The 19874-nt window shown below is 38.0% G+C and overlaps 3 protein-coding genes across 4 annotated transcripts; 2 read left to right on the forward strand and 1 right to left on the reverse strand.

Annotated features, from left to right (window-relative positions):
* Positions 1 to 276: 276 nt before the first annotated feature.
* On the forward strand, positions 277 to 2680 carry LOC135078214 (chymotrypsin-1-like). Its single transcript, XM_063972801.1, has 5 exons — positions 277 to 514; positions 1119 to 1386; positions 1730 to 1825; positions 1917 to 2110; positions 2549 to 2680. Exons 1-5 carry the CDS (start codon positions 323 to 325, stop codon positions 2648 to 2650), a joined length of 852 nt encoding a protein of 283 aa, XP_063828871.1. The 5' UTR covers positions 277 to 322; the 3' UTR covers positions 2651 to 2680.
* Positions 2681 to 3355: 675 nt separating this feature from the next.
* LOC135078217 (uncharacterized) lies at positions 3356 to 9899 on the reverse strand. 2 transcript variants are annotated; one of them, XR_010258582.1, is made up of 2 exons: positions 4194 to 5491; positions 3356 to 3819 (listed from the first exon to the last, which is right to left on the reverse strand). XR_010258582.1 is itself a non-coding variant. In XM_063972804.1 (2 exons), exons 1-2 carry the CDS (start codon positions 8740 to 8742, stop codon positions 3571 to 3573), a joined length of 588 nt encoding a protein of 195 aa, XP_063828874.1. In that variant the 5' UTR covers positions 8743 to 9899; the 3' UTR covers positions 3356 to 3570. The 2 variants fall into 2 exon arrangements, 1 of the variants encoding a protein (XP_063828874.1); XM_063972804.1 differs by lacking the exon at positions 4194 to 5491 and adding an exon at positions 8404 to 9899.
* A 2717-nt stretch (positions 9900 to 12616) lies between these two features.
* Positions 12617 to 18565, forward strand: LOC135078215 (collagenase-like). Its single transcript, XM_063972802.1, has 5 exons — positions 12617 to 12854; positions 13093 to 13360; positions 13663 to 13758; positions 14138 to 14331; positions 18405 to 18565. Exons 1-5 carry the CDS (start codon positions 12663 to 12665, stop codon positions 18504 to 18506), a joined length of 852 nt encoding a protein of 283 aa, XP_063828872.1. The 5' UTR covers positions 12617 to 12662; the 3' UTR covers positions 18507 to 18565.
* The last annotated feature ends 1309 nt before the right edge of the window (positions 18566 to 19874 follow it).

Consider the following 19874-nt stretch of genomic DNA (forward strand, 5'->3'; position numbering starts at 1 on the left):
CTTTTACTCATAGAATTAATTATAATAATTGGGAAAACGCAGAAACATTTACGAATCCAAAACCATTTAATCTTCATTCATAACCGCTGTACTTAGTCATGTCATTAAGGTAATATTATTGATTGGGAAATCCACCGGCAAAAAACCGAAATATTTACAAGATAACATCGTAAAAACCACTTTTCCTTTAGAAATATAGGTGTTCATCAATAAAAAGCTAATTATCACACACGGATAAGATATAAACGTCTTTGGTTTACTATAAATTCGAAATTCACACTACTACAGTCCTCATTCGATCTTGGGAGGCAAAGTTTCTACAATGAAGTGGTGCTTGTTAGTATGTTTGGTAGCAGTGGTGGTGGAAGCGGTTCCCTTCGAGGGACCGCGGTGGTCCTACCACGAGAAAGTGGGAATTCCGATGGCCGAGCAATTGAAGAAGTTTGAATTGGCAGCTAATTCTAGCAGAGTTGTCGGCGGCACCTCCGTGCCTCTTGGCAGGCATCCTTTCATGGTAAGTTTTTCGTTGAATTACTGAATTACTGTTCTATCTTGAAACTTAGGTTGGATATTTTAACAAAGAAAATGTTGGACTGGTGCTATGGAGAGGACTATGCTCGGTGTTTCTTTAAGAGATAGAATCAGTGAGGAGATCAGTAAACGAACTAAAGTCTATCTCTCTGACATAGCACGACGGATTTGCAAGCTGAAGTGGAAGCTGAAGGCAGGATACATAGTACGCAGTACTGACGGCCGATGGGGTAGCAAGGTTCTGGAATAGAGGCCGCGTACCGTAAAACGCAATGTGGGACGTCCACCTACAAGGTGAACAGACGACATCATAAAGGTAGCAGGGAAGCGCTGAATACAGGCCGCTACCAATCGATCAACATGGAAAGCATTGTGGGAGGCCTATGTTCAGCAGTGGACGTCCTATGGCTGAAATGATGATGATGATGATTAGGCTATTGTTAATGAAGTTTTCGATACACCATCATCAACAGCTTTAGTACCAATGGCTGGATGTGGGCTACGTACTAGCATCTCGATTCGGCCAGTCTAAAACCGACACCATTCGGCCATTTCCGTTTTACTTAAATATTAACCCTTATTATTAGGTGGGAGTCGTGATCCACTTGTTCACCCCGTTCACATCTATGTGCGGAGCATCTCTCTTGACGCACACGCGCTCGCTGACGGCGGCGCACTGCTGGTACGACGGCTGGCGCTGGGCGCGCATGTTCACCATGGTCTTCGGCTCCCAGACGCTGCATATTGGCGGTTTGCGTATCGACACGGAAGATGTTGAGATGCATCCCGACTGGAACACAGTGAATATCAACAACGACATCGCAATCGTCCGGCACGATTGGGTTGCCTTTAACGGTAAGGTTACTGACCAGCAAACCCAATATTTGAAGCCCACTCAATCTATTAGTTCTCGTACAAGAACTGTAGCTGATTAGCTCTCACCATCACACTTATTGTGCACACCCGTGCGGGATTTCAAACAGAGCAAATTCAGTAATTTATATTTTAATAGTCGGAAACAAACTTTGAGATCATTCCTTCATATTTTTGCAGGCCTTTTTATTTGATGAAACTTTAAAAGTTATAGTTATAACTCTACGGACATAGTCTCTAAGATCAAATTGTTACTAACGAAACTATGGACTGCTGTTGTCTGAAAATAAATGATTTTTTTAAGTTTTAATTTCACCTTTTACAGACATCACCAGGCCCATCAATTTGCCAATTGATCAAGCAAACAACGATTTCAGTGGATCTTGGGTGGTAGGTGTTGGCTACGGAAGACAATACGATGGTATGTGCACTAAAATGTACAAAGAGGCATTTTTGTACTTTTACCAACATTAAAGTGACTGTGTCAATAATATTTTTTTTATAATTTTTAGGTCAGGTTCCCATATTTAATCCGGACTTGAGAGAGGCACACCTTCAGGTGATTCCAAACGAAGAGTGTCGTCAGACGTTTCCTAATTTGATTATAGACTCAACTCTCTGCACAAGAGGACCTATTGGGATTAATGTTTGCCAAGGTGACTCAGGCGGCCCTCTGGCGCTTGGAACTGGCGATGACCGAATTCTGGTAATTTTTACTACATAATAATAACGTCTGATCTTGAAGAAACAAACTTTGTAATATGGCCTTTTTTTAATCTCCGGCTGCATTACTGGATCAGAGTTTTTGAAAGATAAATGATATAGAATAATCATATAACAATGTGCGTTTTGAGAGAAAATACTAGTAGCATCTCTCTAATTTATACAAGCAAACTTTAAGACTCCATACGTGCATACGTTAAATTTGAGGATTTTATGGACGACGACTTTTTACTTCAAGTCGTATGTTCTGATTACTTTGCGGATCTATGCACTCCTTCCTTGACATGCATTTTCGACTCTAAATTAAATATAATTTTGATTAATTGATCTACCGAAATTTTGGTTTCTGTTATATTTTGTTCCTAGTATAGTTTCAATACACATGATAAAAGAAATGACATGACAATGTATCAATTTACAGATTGGTGTTGTTTCGTTCGGAACTTTTAGCTGTGAGGGAGGGCATCCCTCTGCTTATGCGCGAGTGACCTCGTTTTTACCCTGGATTCTATCAAGAGCTTAAATTATTTCAATAAATAATATTAATAACATACCTACCACGTGTTTGTTTTAGTAATTTCAATAAATTATACCGAGGAAAGATTTGTATTGAAAAGTTTCTAAAACTACTAGACCGATTTAAAAAAATCTTTCACCATTGAAATGCTTCATCCTTTCTGAGTAACAAAGGCTATATTTATAGCTTTTTTATCCACAACGAGGAAGCTCTAGGCCTGTATCTCACCTGATGGTAAGTGATGATCAGGCCGAAGGTGAAAGCGAGCTTCACCCGGAATCCTCAACCACGGAGGAACTGGCTATCTTACCTCTAACTGCCGAAACACAACAATGCTGTGCTGAGCTGAGGTTTTCGTATATCCGTAACGCCTATATGTGATAAGAATAATTTTACTGGGGTCAATTCAATGGAAATGGAAATGGAAAATCATTATGACAGTCTTGGACAGTCATCCTCTAAAGCGTTATTACATTACAGACCTTTTTACTCATGGAATAACAATATTGATTGGGAAATTGACAAAACGCCGAAACATTTACGAGTTAGATCTAAAAAAAAAACAAGAAACATTTAATTTTCATTCATAACTGTTGTTGTCATGGCATATTAGTACCTAATACTATTGATTGGGGAATCCATTGGCAAAACACCGAAATCTTGACAAGATAATATCGTAAAAACCAATTTCCTCTAAAAAGGTAAGTGTTCCCCGTAGGTCTAAGTTGAGCCTAACTTCGAACCCTACAGGAGATTTATAATGAAAAACTGTATTTTTGAACTGGTTATATTATTACAGCAAGACTAAGATGCGCGCGCGATGGTCGTACGGAATGAGTGAGTGGCGGCCGCGGTTGCGGCAGCGTATTTATGTGTAGGCGCGGGGACCCCGCGCTCCCCCGCCGATGCGCCCTCTGTTGTCATCACTATACTGCCCGCCTTGAAGTCTCGTCTTCAATTAATGTTGTTGGCAGCGGACAGATGGTGTTGTAGGCGCGACGAAGAACGCCCTTCTTTGTCTTGATGTCGGCGACCCTGGCTATGCCGTCTCTGCCAGGCAACGTTCGGAGGATGCGGCCAAGCGACCACATCAATGGAGGTGCAGACTTGTCCTTGATAAGGACAAGTGACCCCTCTCGCAGCTTCCCGTGTGACGTGTGCCACCGTGTCTTCCTCTGCAGCCAGAAAACATATTCATTATGGAATCGTGCCCAGAAATGTTGTTTTAGCGCTTCAATGCGTTGGAATCGTTGAAGTGATGTGATGCGCTTTTCAATAAGTTGCGGGCAAGGCAAAGAAACGATTGATCGTCCAATTAGAAAGTGGGCAGGAGTGAGGCAAGTAAGATCTGAGGGATCGTTAGATATAGGAGTGATGGGACGAGAATTTAGAATAGCTTCTACCTGTATCAGCAGAGTCGCCATTTCCTCAAATGTCAGGTGCGTCAGTTCTAGAATGCGACGTAGGTGGTGCTTAATTGATTTGACTGCCGACTCCCACAATCCGCCAAAGTGAGGAGTGTAAGCAGGAATAAAGGAAAAATCGATACCTTTGTCGGTTAGATGTGCTGACAGCGACGGGTCTCTGAGTAGGCTAGATAATTCATTAAAGGTCCCTACAAAGGTGGTTCCGTTGTCCGAAAATATCCTCTGCGGCCTGCCCCGTCGCGCTATAAATCTGTTAAGAGCCGCAATAAAAGCTTCCTTTGTTAGGTCTGAGACAAGCTCCAGATGCAGCGCCTTGGTGGCTAAACAAACAAAGACACATATGTAGCATTTTACCAATTTACAGCCTCTCCCCTTACGGTCTGCTATCAGCACTGGCCCGGCGTAGTCTACACCTGTTTCTAGAAAAGGATATTCTAAATGAAGTCGGCTGTTAGGTAAGTTGCCCATGATAGGCTGAATGGTTTTTCCTTCAAAACGACAACATTTAACACATGCTCGTACAATGCGCTTTGCGAGCCTGGTGCCTCCTAAGATCCAATAATTATGACGTGCTGTGGCTAATAACAATTGAGGCCCTGAATGTAAATAGGTTTTATGCAATGATTCGAATATAAGTTGGGATAGACGATGTTTACTGCACAAGAGAATGGGGTGCTTAACGTTGTAATCGTAGTGAGAATCACTAAGCCTGCCGCCCACTCTTAAGAGATTATTGGGATCCATAAATGGAGTCAATGATAACAATCGGTTTTTGTGTGGTAATTTACCGGTGTTAATGAGTGACTGACATTCATCAGGAAAGGACTCCTGCTGAGAAATGAATAGTAATTGAGTTGTTGCGGCATTGAGTTCCGAGATAGTCAGGTGTCCTGTAAGTTTTGGGTTATTCTTGTGGCAGTTATTAATAAATCTCAATACAAATGCTAATGTGCGTTTCAATTTGGTAAAGCTTGATAGTTTAAGTATTAGTTTAGATATTAAGTTACATTGATTATCAGAATTGTTGTTTAATTTATTATTATTTTGTGTATGAAAATTTGTTATTATTGTTTCTGGTAGGTTTTTTATATTATTATTATTTTGTACAGGTTTGTCAGGCCACTGTTGAGAATCTAGTTTCAAAAATGAAGGGCCAGACCACCATAGCGGGCAGTGTTTTATTAAGTCTGCTCGCACTCCACGCGAAACCAAATCTGCTGGGTTTTGCTTGGATGGTACATATCGCCAATCAAAAGAACTATCCTGTATCTCAATAACTCTATGCCGGACAAATGATTTCAGTTGATTTGGTTGGGAAGAAAGCCAACCCAATACAATCATGGAGTCGGTCCAACATGTACAGGACACATATTGAAAGGTAATTGACGAAACAACCTTTGCACATAGTCTTGCTCCCATGAGTGCGCTACAAAGTTCTAGCCGCGGCATAGTGGCGGTTTTAATAGGTGCTACCTTGCTTTTTGATGTTAATAATTGAACATTAACACAATCGTTTTCATCCACACTTCGTATATAAACACAGGCACCGTACGCCTTTTCAGACGCATCTGTAAATACGTGTATTTGTGTATTAATGGATGGGTGAATTTTTATGCATCTAGGTATCTGTAAATATTTTAAATTAATTAATGAACTTGCAAATTCTATGTATGATTTTTTAATGTCTAAAGGTACTTCTTCGTCCCATGAGCATTTTTGTAACCACAAATTTTGTATAAGTACCTTTGCTTCGACGATACAAGGTGACACGAGTCCCAGTGGGTCGAACACCTGAGAGATTGTGGACAAAATGAGACGTTTTGTAATTATTGTTTGTGTGGAATCTAAATTAATTGAAAATGAGAGAGTGTCAGCCGAACAGTTCCAATAGAGACCCAGTGTTTTGGCTGCCTCTTTGTAGCTGAGATTTAGGTGATCTGAACTGGCGTCTCGACCACACACTGCATTTAAAATTTCAACATTATTAGAATGCCACTTTCTTAAGTAAAATTTAGCAGAATTTAATGAATTAGTGACATTTTTGCATAAATTTATTGTGTCTTGAATAGAGTCAGCCCCTGATAGAAAATCATCTACATAGAAATCTTGACAAATAGCTCGTTTAACGTAAGGGTCTGTCGTGTCATAGCCTAACTGTGACAGACATCTGGTGGCTAAAAATGGAGCTGAAGCTGTGCCATATGTTACAGTGTTCAGTGTATATGTTTTGAGAGGATGTGAAGGGTCGAATCTCCACAATATACATTGTAGTGGACGTTGATCTTGTGTAATGTTGATTTGTCGATACATTTTTTCGACGTCAGCTGACACGACAAACTGATGTTGACGGAAACGTAATAATATGGGAAATATTTCATCCTGAATGGTAGGCCCTACGCGTTGTATGTCGTTCAATGACTTACCGGACGACGTTTTGGCTGACGCGTCGAACACTACTCTTAATTTTGTAGTGGAGCTACTCTCCTTATAGACACCATGATGTGGTAAATAACAATACTTAGTGTTGGATTTAGGTATTATTTCGGTCATGTGACCTAGATCCAAGTATTCAGTCATAAATTGTAAATATAAGTGTTTCATACTAGGATCTCTTTCCAGACGAAGTTCAAGAGATAAGAATCTACGTTTTGCAATAAATAGTGACTCCCCAAGTACGTCTGGTGAGTCATTGAGTGGCATTGAAACTATGAAGCGACCGTTACTATCTCGTCTGGTGGTTTCTAAAAAATGTTTTTCACACTGAAGCTCATCTAGTGTGTGTTTGTATTGGGGTGGAATTGTATCCAACTCCCAGAAGCGGGTCAGATCAGACTGGTCTTGATTACTATTGATGTGCATACACACATGATTACTAGGACCCGGTTGGCTTATGGCGCCTGAAACTAGCCATCCAAACTTAGTTTCGAATAGAACCGGCTTGTTTTTACCTAACTGGATGCGATTTGTGCCAATTACACTCCAAAAGACGTCCGCACCTACTAGTAAATTGATGGTTGACGGTACGTTGAAGTTTGGATCGGCTAGACAAACTCCAGATGGTATGTTTAGATCGTGTATGTCTATGTATGTGTTTGGTAATAACGAAGTTATTTGTGGAAGAACGAAGCAATCAATATTGGTTCTATAGTGACCATTGTAAGACTCTAATGTAAGAGAGCAAGACTGAGTGCTTTTGGACGTTTGGTTGTTTATGCCTGTTACCTTTGAACTAGCTAGGCGGGTAGGGAGGTTCAGTCTGCCACAGAGATCTTGTGTGACGAAGTTACCCGTACTGCCGTTGTCTAGCAGGATTCTGGCTGGATGCGATTTTCCACGCTTGTCGATCACGTTGACCAGAGCTGTGGAAAGCAATATATGACATGTGTTATTGACATAGTTTTTGTGTTGTGAAGAATTGGCAGAAAGTACGATGCTGTCATGGGAAACTGTCTCTTGGGGTGAACCTTTGTGCAAAAGAGTATTGTGTTTTATATTACAATACTTGCAATGTGACAGCTTGCAGCGTGACTCGTTGTGACCTGGTCGAAGGCAGTTTTGACAAACCTTGTATTCTTTTACCTTAAGTATGCGTGTCTCAACCGGTAACCTACGGAATGAGTCACAGGAAAACAGTTGATGTTCCTTTTGACATAGAGGACAGCAATGAGATTTGGGCTTGCTAGAAGATACAATGAAGCTTTTAGCCCTGGTTGTAGGTGCCTGATCAATTTTACCTTTATTTCTTGTCTCCTCTAATGTCTCCAAAAGGTCAGCCCTGTTTGACAAAAATGTTAAAAAAATATCTAGTGTGGGTGGGTCACTACGATTATTGCGAAATTCCTCCCATTCTCTGTTTGAAGTACTATCTAATTTAGTAGACATCATGTAAATGATTAAGGTATCCCAATGTTCTGTAGGCTGGTCTAGGGTAGCCAAGGCACGTAGGTTTTTGTTTGTGATATCTACTATGTATCGCAAAGCCTTGCTCGATTCCTTTTGTATAGCATTTATGTTAAAGAGTGCTTGCACATGATTGTTGACGAGCAGGCGTTTGTTGTCGTATCGTTTACACAACAATTCCCAAGCAGCCGTATAATTATTGGCCTTGAAATCCAGGCTTTTAATTACTAATGAAGCACTTTCTCTTAAACAAGCGCGAAGGTAATGAAATTTATTAATTTCGTCCATACTATCATTGGAATGAATAATAGAAACAAATGTATCGCGAAACTCGAGCCACTGCTGATAGTCCCCGTTGAAGGTAGGCAATTCAATTTTAGGCAATCTTACGAAATTGTTGTGTCTTTGTGTGCTTGCATCAAGAGAGCTTACCTCAGAACCGTTGAGCGCGAGCGCAGCGGCCGCAGGGGACGGCTCGAGCAGTGCCCTCGCCGTGCCGATCGCGACGTAGTATTGGTTCTCGATGGCCTCCCGCTCCTGATATCTCAGGTCGGGATCCTCCGTAAGCTCTTCAATCTCCGTCTGAAGAGTATCAAAGTCCTCATATAAGGCATCAATCTTTTCAAGGCGTAATTTAATTTCGTTAAAAAGCGGGGAATTTGGCAACACTGAATCATCTTTTACTACATTTATGTAATTTGAAAAGCTAGTGATTTTACTTTTTATTGTTCCACGCCTTTTAACTAATTGTGATATTTTTGCTTCAGACATTGTTATGATTGATTGATATATTTACTTTAAGGACTTGAATTAATTATATGTTTAAGATTGTAATTTACTTTATTTTTGTATTGTCAAATTAGAATATGTAAGTTTAAGGGTTTTGTATAAGTTAAGTAGAATAAGTATGATGTAAATATTAAAAAAATCGTTACGTAGTATCAAGTGTTTTGCAAAAAATGAAAAGAAATTAATAGGAACGGTACAACCGAGATACGACCGAGATGTTGACTTGTGAAGATAGCACACGACTCCCGAGCCGTGTCGGCGACTCGGTGTCTACCGACCTAGAAATAAAAAAATAAAAAAAAACAAATTAAAACAAGGAAAGACAATTTGTGTAGTATTAGTGGCTATCTACGTAGTGTTAATGCGAAGCAGAATACACAATATTGTTATTATTATGATGAATTGATGTTTGCTGATTTTATGATTTGAAAATTATGTTTAATAAACTATATTTTACCAAATGTTTTATTGTTTGATTTTACTGCAAAGCTTGACAGACACCACAGTTGAGAAAATACGTTACAAGTTATTCAATGTGAAGGTAGACTTAGTAAATGAGTTTTGAAAATGAGGATTTTGCTAACTACTGATACGGAAGAGATGAAAAATGGGTGATGATTTTACGAAATGGATTATGAAAGAAGTGATTGCGAAGCTTGGATGTGGGTTCGCAAAGCGGATGATATGTGATGTGATGGGAAAAAAAGAAAGAAAATGGATCGATCTCACGGTTTCGTGCTATGGCGCAACTTATCCTTTCTTCTTTTCGCTGATGACTCCTCTTCACTGAACGCCGATGAGCGCTGACGCTGAATGCTGACGTTTCCTGGACGCTGGATCTTCGATGCTGGCCCTGGGCTGCACGTAGACGATGATCTCGGCGTTGATACTGCTCTGCTGATGACCAGGAACCGTCGAGGGCTGCCGTTGTGCAAATATCTTGCACTTGTCGTATTGCTTGCGGAACCGGACGGACCGTTGACGTTTGCAGTATTCAAATTTGAAGACGTGTCGCACCGGAATTTCTCGCGTACTTTACGTTGAGGATCGAAGGACCATATGTTCCCCGTAGGTCTAAGTTGAGCCTAACTTCGAACCCTACAGGAGATTTATAATGAAAAACTGTATTTTTGAACTGGTTATATCCGTACCGCGCGGGAATAACTTGACATCTCGACCTGCACTTTTTTTTTTTTATTAGCTTAAACGTTTCCTCTACCTTATACCCTACTGGTATAAAAAACTCAACTCGAAATACCCAAAAATACTTGAAATACAGCTCTTGTTCATAAGTAAATATCTCTAATTTAGGCAATAAATATTTGACATAACGATATATCCAATTAATATTATTCGTACAAACATTTATATTTCGATTTATCAATGTATGTCAGAACATGTATTTGTTAATATCTCGACTTATACATTTATGGATTTTCGTTTTTAATTTGACAAAAACAGTTATCAAGTTATGATCCCCTCTGAGTACTAAACATATCCATGATATGTGCAGTTGTCTAGTTATGCACACTGTCAAGAGTTTGGATATTTGGAGTTATCCAGCTATTACATTCGTATAATCATATTTTTATATGTGTCATTAGCAGTTTTTAAAATATAACATTGTCAGGATTTCGAGTGTCTTTAAATATTTTTTACTTAGCAACCCCTGAAAATATATTTTTAATATATTTAAGCGTTAATTATTACTTTTATTACTATTTTCAATAGTTTAAAACTAAATTAACGTTTAAATAGCAAGTTGAAAGTAGAAGGATAAGTTTAGTCAATAGGTAGGTACTATCTACTAATGTTTTTTTCATAACAGACTAAGATTTCGTTTGACAACCGAATATAAGTAAAAAATCTAATAATAAACTTTTAGGTCAACTTTAAGTTCCGGATATTTTTTATAGTCTATTGACATCACTGACATTAATTAGGAATAATGATGAGGTAAGTAGGGTCGATACGCCAAATCTCGTTCATTTAGTGAGTTGGTAGATTTGAGGAATAAAAATAATATACAATTTTTCGTAATCATTTTGAACGAAAAATTGTTGTCATTATGCTCCCTTTAGTCTTTATAAGTATAGTATTAAACTTGCTCTAAACCATTAGAAGTTTTAATATCTTTGTAATATTAATATAATATATTGTATGCCCATGCGGCGGAACACAGCTGATCTATTACAAACATTTTATGACCTGACTTATGTATTTACCTGTGGTTTCACAATAAAAACAATTTGAATTTGAATATAGAAAAAATGCATTCAAAATCACTAATAATTAATAACAGCATGGAAATAAAAAATAAAGATAATCTTACTAATTGGTATTCAAAATATTTAGGTATCACACTTAATAATTATAAACATACATTTATATTTTAATTTATTTCATTTTTTTAAATTTCAATAGTATGGCTCAATTTGCAATATGATCTCCTCTCTAGGCACAGTTTGCTTTTTAATATTATTTACAACGTCTGTATTTAAAAATTGTCGTGATAATGTGGACGCAAATTGGCTATCACAAGGGTAAGCTACATTTGGAGCGTGTATTAGCGTCGAGGAAAAGGCCTAAGTACTGAAAAAAATCTTTGTGTTCGATAAGTCATGTAAATAACGTTTTAAATAATATACAACATGCATTGTTTTGTATATTTTAATATCTTAGACCCAGTTAGACCAGACCGCGATCACTTCTGACGCAAAGTGGAAATTTCATTGTAGTAAATTCGCATCCACCTTATTTTAAGTGTCATTTAATAAAGTACAATCACCGATATCATTATCCGTATTGTATGGTTCATGGTTAAGGCTTAGAGACTGCGGTAAATCCCAAACTAGACCTAAATATATTAAAAACTTACCTTGAAACGCGCACCTGCTCACGTGGGATTTATTTTTGGCAAAAACGGTAGCATGCTATAAGATTTTTTTAATGTGGGTTTACCTGTCATACATTCAGGGAATCATAGCAATAGCTTACGTTCTAGAGTGATCCATCATTTGGACGTGAACTGGACGGTGGACGCGAAAGGGCGTGTCGACCTTACGCAAAAATATATCCAGTTAATTTTAATTATTTTAAGCCTAATGGTAAGCCTAAAATAATTAAAATGAATTGTGCTTGTTATGAAGCATGGCTTTTGTTCTTTTATTTGTCTTTTTTTTTAAATTTTAAGTAAACGTACAATTATCTGATCAAAAGCAATCATAATCTGCGATTATATTTGATTTTTCTAATAAATTTGTTACTATTTCATTGCAAAAGTGATAAAAATATGTTCTATTTTTATGTTTTGTTTTTTTACTTAAACTTTATTCAAAATAATTAACTTAAATCCAATTTTTACACCTTAAATGTTTGTTTTTCTTTGGTGAATAACTTGACAAGTCGTCGGTACACAACTTGACAAGTCTTTTTTTTAATAGATTAAGAAGATAATTTAATCAAATGCTTACGCCAATCGAAAGATACGCATCAAATTAGCTAATTTCAATCATAAAAATATCAATTATCATTAATTCCGATTTACCAGAGAACTCTAAACTTTAAAATCGCTCCCCTGAAAAGTACGCAAAAATGACATGTCAAGTTATTCCCGCGCGGTACGGATATTATTACAGCAAGACTAAGATGCGCGCGCGATGGTCGTACGGAATGAGTGAGTGGCGGCCGCGGTTGCGGCAGCGTATTTATGTGTAGGCGCGGGGACCCCGCGCTCCCCCGCCGATGCGCCCTCTGTTGTCATCACTAGTAAGTTTTCATCAATAAAACGCTAATTACTTATCACTTCACGGATAAGATAATTAACAGTTTTTGATGCAATATAAATACAAAATTCACACTACTATAGTACTCACTTGGTCTTGGGAGGCAAAGTTTCTAGAATGAAGTGGTGCTTGTTACTTTTTTTAGTAGCAGTGGTAGTGGAAGCGGTTCCCTTTGAGGGACCGCGGTGGTCCTACCACGAGAAAGTGGGAATTCCGATGTCCGAGCAATTGAAGAAGTTTGAGTTGGCAGCCAATTCTAGCAGAATTGTCGGCGGCACCTCGGTGCCTCTTGGCAAGCATCCTTTCATGGTAAGTTTTTTAAGTTAAATCACTGTTTTATCTTGAGAGTTATGCTGGATTATCTTAACAAAGAAAATATTGGACTACTTTAGGCTGTTGTTATTGAAGTTCATGATACACCATTATCAATAGCTTATAGTACCAATGGCTGGATGTGGGCTACGTACTACGTACTCGCAACTCGATTCGGCCAGTCTAACGCAGACATTCGGCCATTTTCGTTTTAAATATGAAACCTTATTATTAGGTGGGAATCGTGATTCACTTGTTCACCCCAGCCACGTCTGTGTGCGGAGCATCTCTCTTGACGCACACGCGGTCTCTGACGGCGGCGCACTGCTGGTACGACGGCTGGCGCTGGGCGCGTATGTTCACCATGGTCTTCGGCTCCCAGACGCTGCATATTGGCGGTTTGCGTATCGACACCGAAGATGTTGAGATGCATCCCGACTGGAACCCATTAAATCTCAACAACGACGTCGCTATCGTCCGGCACGATTGGGTTGCCTTTAATGGTAAGGTTACTGACCAGCAAACCCAATATTTGAAGACCACTTAGTCTGGTAGTTCTAGTACAAGAACACTAGCTGATATAACTCTCATCATCACACTCATAATACTTCCCTTACGGGATTCAAACAGAGCAACTTCATTAATTGATTCAGTGAGTCAGTATAGAAGGAATGCGACAATTCATTCTTATTTTTGCAGTCATTTTTATATTTTGATAGTGAACTATAGATAAAGTCATAATGATTAACTTATCATAATTATCTTTACAGTGATGAATCACAGTTTCTCTTTTTATCTTTTGCAGATATTACTAGACCCATTAATCTACCAATTGATCAAGCAAACAACGATTTCGCTGGATCTTGGGCGGTAGCTGTGGGTTACGGGAGACAATTCGATGGTAAGTGCATACTGCATGCATAAAACGGTATTTTTGTACTTTTACTCAATTTTAAACATTAAGGCCCAGAACAGACGGTGAAACGCAACTGCAACAAAACTGCAACTTTGTGATGATTCTGATGAGTGAAACTGAAACTTTCAAACTGGTCGCGTCATGTGTGGTCTCTCAACGGACGCTATGGCAGAAACTTAGATGCAACTCAAAAGTAACTAGCAGTTGCAGTTTCGTTGCAGTTGCGTTTCACCGTCTATTCTGGACCTAAATTAACTAACTAACAGTAAAGTCTCTCAACAAAAACAAAATATCCTTAATTTCGACGAAAGCAACATTTAGGTCATGACTGTGTCAAAATTAACTTTTTCTAATTTTTTTTTAGGTCAGGTTCCCACATTTAATCCGGACTTGAGAGAAGCACATCTTCAGGTGGTGCCAAACGAAGTGTGTTGGCAGTTGTATCCTAGTTTGGTTGCAGACTCAACTCTCTGCACAAGAGGACCTATTGGGACCAATATTTGCCAAGGTGACTCAGGCGGCCCTCTTGCGCTTGAAACTGGCGATGACCGAATTCTGGTAATTTTTATTACTTTACTAGCTTTTGCCCGCGGCTTCACCCTCGTGAAAGGACATTGTCAGAAACCGCCTAAAAAACCGCCCAAAAACATTAACCCATCATAATTATTTTCTATTTTTTTTAATACATTAAGCACCCTTTCATTCTAATGGACACTTAAGCATTGAAAAATTAAATAAATAAGTCTTTTAACGTTTATTCTATAATACTATTACAACTTCCGGACGTTTTGGTGCGTGGCATGGTCTAAAACCTATCAAGTTCCATTATTTTTGCCGATAAAATCTGTACGAGGCATTACCGTACTTTATTGCTGGGAGTCCATGTATAGTGATGTTCCTGCGGCCATCATAGACAATAAAATATCGATTTTGAAAATAAAATAAATCGATTAGAAGACTAGATTTGCGTTAAAAGCTAAAAAGATATTGACACTATTACAAGAAGCTATCTAAAGTGTCCAACTGGTCGAAGGTCGTAAATAAAATGAAAATAATTAGGACCATAAACTGATATTCATGGTATCATAACTGTAAAAGTGTCAGAATCCGATGTTGAATCCAATGCCAGTTGAAGTGAGAGAAACATATATCAACCTAGTATAGTTGCCAGTCTCTTATAATCTATGCCAATGAGGGTTTTCGCGATTGAAAAATCCGCGAGATGGCAATACGTATACGCGAGGTCCAAATGCTGCATGATTGGTGGATTTTGACATATCTGTCAATGTCATGTCAAAAATAACCAATCATGCAGCATTTGGACCTCACGTCTACGTATTGCCATCTCGCGGATTTTTCAATCGCGAAAACCCTCATTCACAGCGCATGTATAATAATAGACCAAATGAACTTTTATAGATTGTGAAAGAGAAGATAAAGATTTTATTATTTTATTAAAATTGCCACGAGGTAGTTTTTCAGTAGAAACCAGGATTGGATAATCGCTACAGGCAAATATCAGAACATTTTATAAATATTTTTAATCGATTATATCCTTGTGAATCGTTTTAATAAATTGTCATTTTACTTTTTCAATTAAAACTTTTTCAATCCCTAGTCTTGTCAAACTGTCATAATGTCAACAAATTATAAATGTCACGTCAGTTGACTCAATTTCAGTCTTCTGTGCGTTTATTGTATTTTTATTTCAATGAAATAGTGCTAAAGGGTTAGTACTAAAAGTGAAAGCCTTTTTTCAGAAAGAAAACCAATGTGGTGCCCTTATTATTCATACTGTTTGAAAGTTACAAGTCAGTGATACAGAGTTGCCGCCATTATAACTCCGTAGTGATACCATACCAAAGAAGAAGTTTTCCTAAACACTTGTGTTATTTTTATATGTGATCAAATAAAAAGGATTAATTTTACTGCTCAAATGGAATAACTTATCCCAAGAGACCGAATATAAAAAAAAACCTCTCCATAGAAATTATCACCATCACGAGAATGTGAATTTTTTTGAGAATTTGATATTGGTCCTGTAAGAAAAGTAGTTGTATTTCAGTAGTAGAATCAACCCTTCTTGTTTCATCAGCAAGAGTAACTATAAAAACGCCCTGTAGGTAGGTATTATTAAGCTGAAGAGTTTGTTTAGTGTCAAAGACTGTCACACAGTGTAACTTAAATTGGCATATTATGATAATGAACATAAAAACTTAAATAAATATTTATGTTAATATTTTTTCTATTTATTTATTATCCCAAAGCTTCACAGTGACAGCTGAAACAGCAATACTGTTGTAAAACTAAACTTAGAACAAACTGTTACAAATATTTTACAAATTAAAATAAAACCGCATGTTGCTTTACTTTCTCGTATAGGTAATAAATGTAATTAATGGCTAGATTATTAATGTTACTTTGTTACCCTCAATAGTGAGGAGATCTTATAAAATGGTAACCCTGATTTTCATTGTCATTCAAGTGCTCTTTCTTCGCATAGGCTTCTGTGATTTGGCCAAGGGCCACACACATTGCGATAACATTATGCGACATTGATTTGACAGCAGCGGAGTGAAGTCTTGCGACTATGCAAAATGATACCCTGTAATCGTAGCGCATATAGACATAGACGGGGCGGGGCACATAGCTCGTAGAGCTGATGGCCGCTGGGGCAGGAAAGTTCTTGAGTGGCGACCACGAGCCGAAAGACGTAGCGTGGGCAGGCCTCCCACTAGGTGGACCGACGATCTGGTCAAGGTCGCGGGAGGTGCCTGTATGCGAGCGGTGCAGGATCGGTCTTCGTGGAAATCCTTGGGGGAGGCCTTTGTCCAGCAGTGGACGTCTTTTCGGCTGAAACGAACGAACGAACGATACGTATTACCGCTATTTACCAGACATTACTATTTATTGCATACTCGCCGGATTACACGTAGGAGCACGCGCGTTAAAGCTTCGGCCTTGCATTATTATAAGATCTTGTTCCGCCCTTTTTCGAACTTCCTCCGTGAGGATATCCCCGCCGAATTCTATGATGAACCTATCAAAAGTCATATTCTGCAATGTCAACCCACCACAAGGTGGACCGACGACCTGATAAAGGTAGCGGGAAGGCGCTGGATGCAGGCCGCTACCAACCGTGCGATGTGGAAGTCATTGGGGGAGGCCTATGTTCAGTAGTGGACGTCCTGTGGCTGAAATGATGATGATGATGATGAAATGAATGAAAATGACAAATCTTCGAACGTGTATAATACCGTGCCAAAGTAATCATATAATTTTGGCACCTTAATAACTATTGCCGTTTTTGATCATGCAGCGCTACTTGCGGATATTATTGGAAAGAAAACTGTGTGGGCTCTAGATCTGAAGCCGCTTTAACGAACACGAAGTGCTCATACAATGCGGCGTATTTTCTTCCAGTCTTTAGTCAGGAATTTAGTCGAATTAAAACCCCGGTTGAACGTGATATAGCCGCACTAGAATACGATGCTTTTTTGCATAATCGCAAGACTTCGTTCCGGTGTCGACCGAATGTTATCATGATGTATGTGGCCCAGGGGTTACTGTAGCCGCTAAGGTTTGAAACTTCTTGCTTAAAATATTGTAGTCTTTGGCATAGACTACGACGGTAGTCATGGAGATAGGAGTTTGTTATCTCGTGTCAGATGTAAATGGTGAAAAGAAAACTCATGATTCGTGTTATTTTTATGCAATATGTAGGTTTTTTATAAAAGTGGAACCCCGAGTGATCTCCAAAACCCATTCTATTATTATATACGATTCGGCTTCGATATCTATAATACAATAGGAGTTTATTTCATGTGTCAGATGACAAGGGTGGAAACAACCTACGATGAATGTTGTTTATTTACGTGCAATATGTGGGCATATTATAAAAGTGGAATGCCGAGTTGTATTTCTAAAACTTGTTCTATTATTTTATACTATTTGGCTGCGACTCGGCGTGACGACAATATAAAACATTTTTCGCGAATCGGCGTTCATACATTCACACAATACATTAGACGCCATGTTGTCATAAACGACATATTATAAAATCGCTGTTGTGATTTAATATTCTTAATCATTAATTTTATGGCAAGTGTCCATCAGGAATCATTGTTCTTACACACAGAATCGTATTATTTCGCTTTCGGGTAGTAATATGTCAAAATTGTTGGTTCTTAGGCGAACAATGTATGGAGAACGAACATTGTCCTTTAGTTTGTCACAGATCGTGATAAATTATAGCCTATAATTATGTTATTCTGGGTTATAAACAATAATACTGTAAAGTTTCATCAAAATTAGTTCCGTTTTTTTGCGTGAAAGAGTTAACAAACATGTTGACATCCAGACATCCATACAAACTTTCGCATAATATAATATTAGGATTAACATCTGATTTAGAAGAAACAACCTTTTTACTACTGACTTATGGACGAGGATTTTTTACTTCAAGCCGTATGTTCTGATTACTTTGATATTATTTTTGATTTTAGGTTTGATCCATCGAAATTTTGGCCAGAAGAAGAAATATTTTTTCTGTTATATTTCGTTCTTAATATGGTTTCAATATCATATGATAAAATGAATTAAAATTAATAAGAAAACTTATCTATTTACAGATTGGTGTTGTTTCGTTTGGAGCTATAAGCTGTGAGGGAGGGCATCCAGCTGGCTATGCACGAGTGACCTCGTTTTTACCCTGGATTCTATCAAGAAACTAAATTACTTTAGTAAATATTGTTTGAATATCATATCACATGTATTTAATAAATATTGTACAGTCGCGGAATGAAAAGGTTCGTCACCTTAGTGTCGGTTTTTGCTTGCACTAGGTACTGTAAGAGTCAAACCTGCCAACATAACAGTGCAAGAAACAGTGCTGCTAACATTTAAATAAATGTGACGTTTGCTAACAAAGAAGGTTTTGCTTATTTTTCTGTCCCATCAGTGCAATGTTACAAAATGTATTTTTTTTTATTTAATAGAAATAATAATGGCAGGTTGAACCAACAAGAAGGTTTTAGTTCAATCATAATAATCTTCTTGACAAGATAAATGTCAAACAACTTTAATCTGAATAATTTTGAACTTTACTGACTAACAGTTAAAGATTATATTGTCTAACTCGAGATTATTCTGTAACATAGTTTCAAAAGGTAATATGTGCTCGCGATTCGTTGAAGGAATCAATTTGAAAACTGACGAACCTTTTCATTCCGCGACTGTACATAAAATATAAATACGTATATAATTTCATTATCCTTCTTCATATTAATTATGGTAAAGATTTTTGGATAAAACTATAATCTATGTAAAAAAAACTGTGTATACCTACCTAATGCTTTTTAAAAGCCTAGAAAAAATGAAGGAGTTTTATGAGAGAGCTTTATGGGTTTTTCTAGACACGCGGTAGCGTGTAAAGTTCAAGTAACAGATACTGGCGAGCAGCACCGTGTGTAATATTACACGAACCATTTGGAACTTTTGACCCCTCAACTCAAAAACTATCTAAATATATTATAAAAGCGAAAGGTCACTGACTGACTCACTCGGTCATCCATCACGAAATTTCAGAAACTACAATTAGTGCTAGGAGTCTCGAATTTTTCTTGGGGGTTGTTCTGTTTAGAACGTAGGTGTTCACTAACACGGTATTTTGCAAAATTCAACCCCTAAGGGGGTAAAACGAGAACCATACGTACGAAGTTGCGGGCGGCCGCAAGTTTCATAATTATAAACATCAAATTTGGCTCATTATTGAAACTTGCTTGATACGAAATGTGCTACTTTCATAAACATATTATCCCAAACGGTTATTTAGGTATTAACATCCAAAAATCGACATTTTTATCACTGACTGACCTATAGATCAAAATTCTGACAGAGTTCCAGATGATCTAGAAAGTTCAAAGGCATACCTACAGATAGGTAATTAGGTGAATACAAAGGAATAAAAATCAGAAACTGGTATTTTTTTATGAAGAAATGACATTTTTATGCTTTTGATGGGATCTCACATTAATCTCAAACTTCCTGTGCTTTATCTGCTCAAAAATGATTGAATAAGTGACTAACACTGTCAATGGATT

This window comes from Ostrinia nubilalis, chromosome 14 (genome assembly GCF_963855985.1).
Source record: "Ostrinia nubilalis chromosome 14, ilOstNubi1.1, whole genome shotgun sequence".
In the NCBI taxonomy this organism is placed as follows: domain Eukaryota; kingdom Metazoa; phylum Arthropoda; class Insecta; order Lepidoptera; family Crambidae; genus Ostrinia; species Ostrinia nubilalis.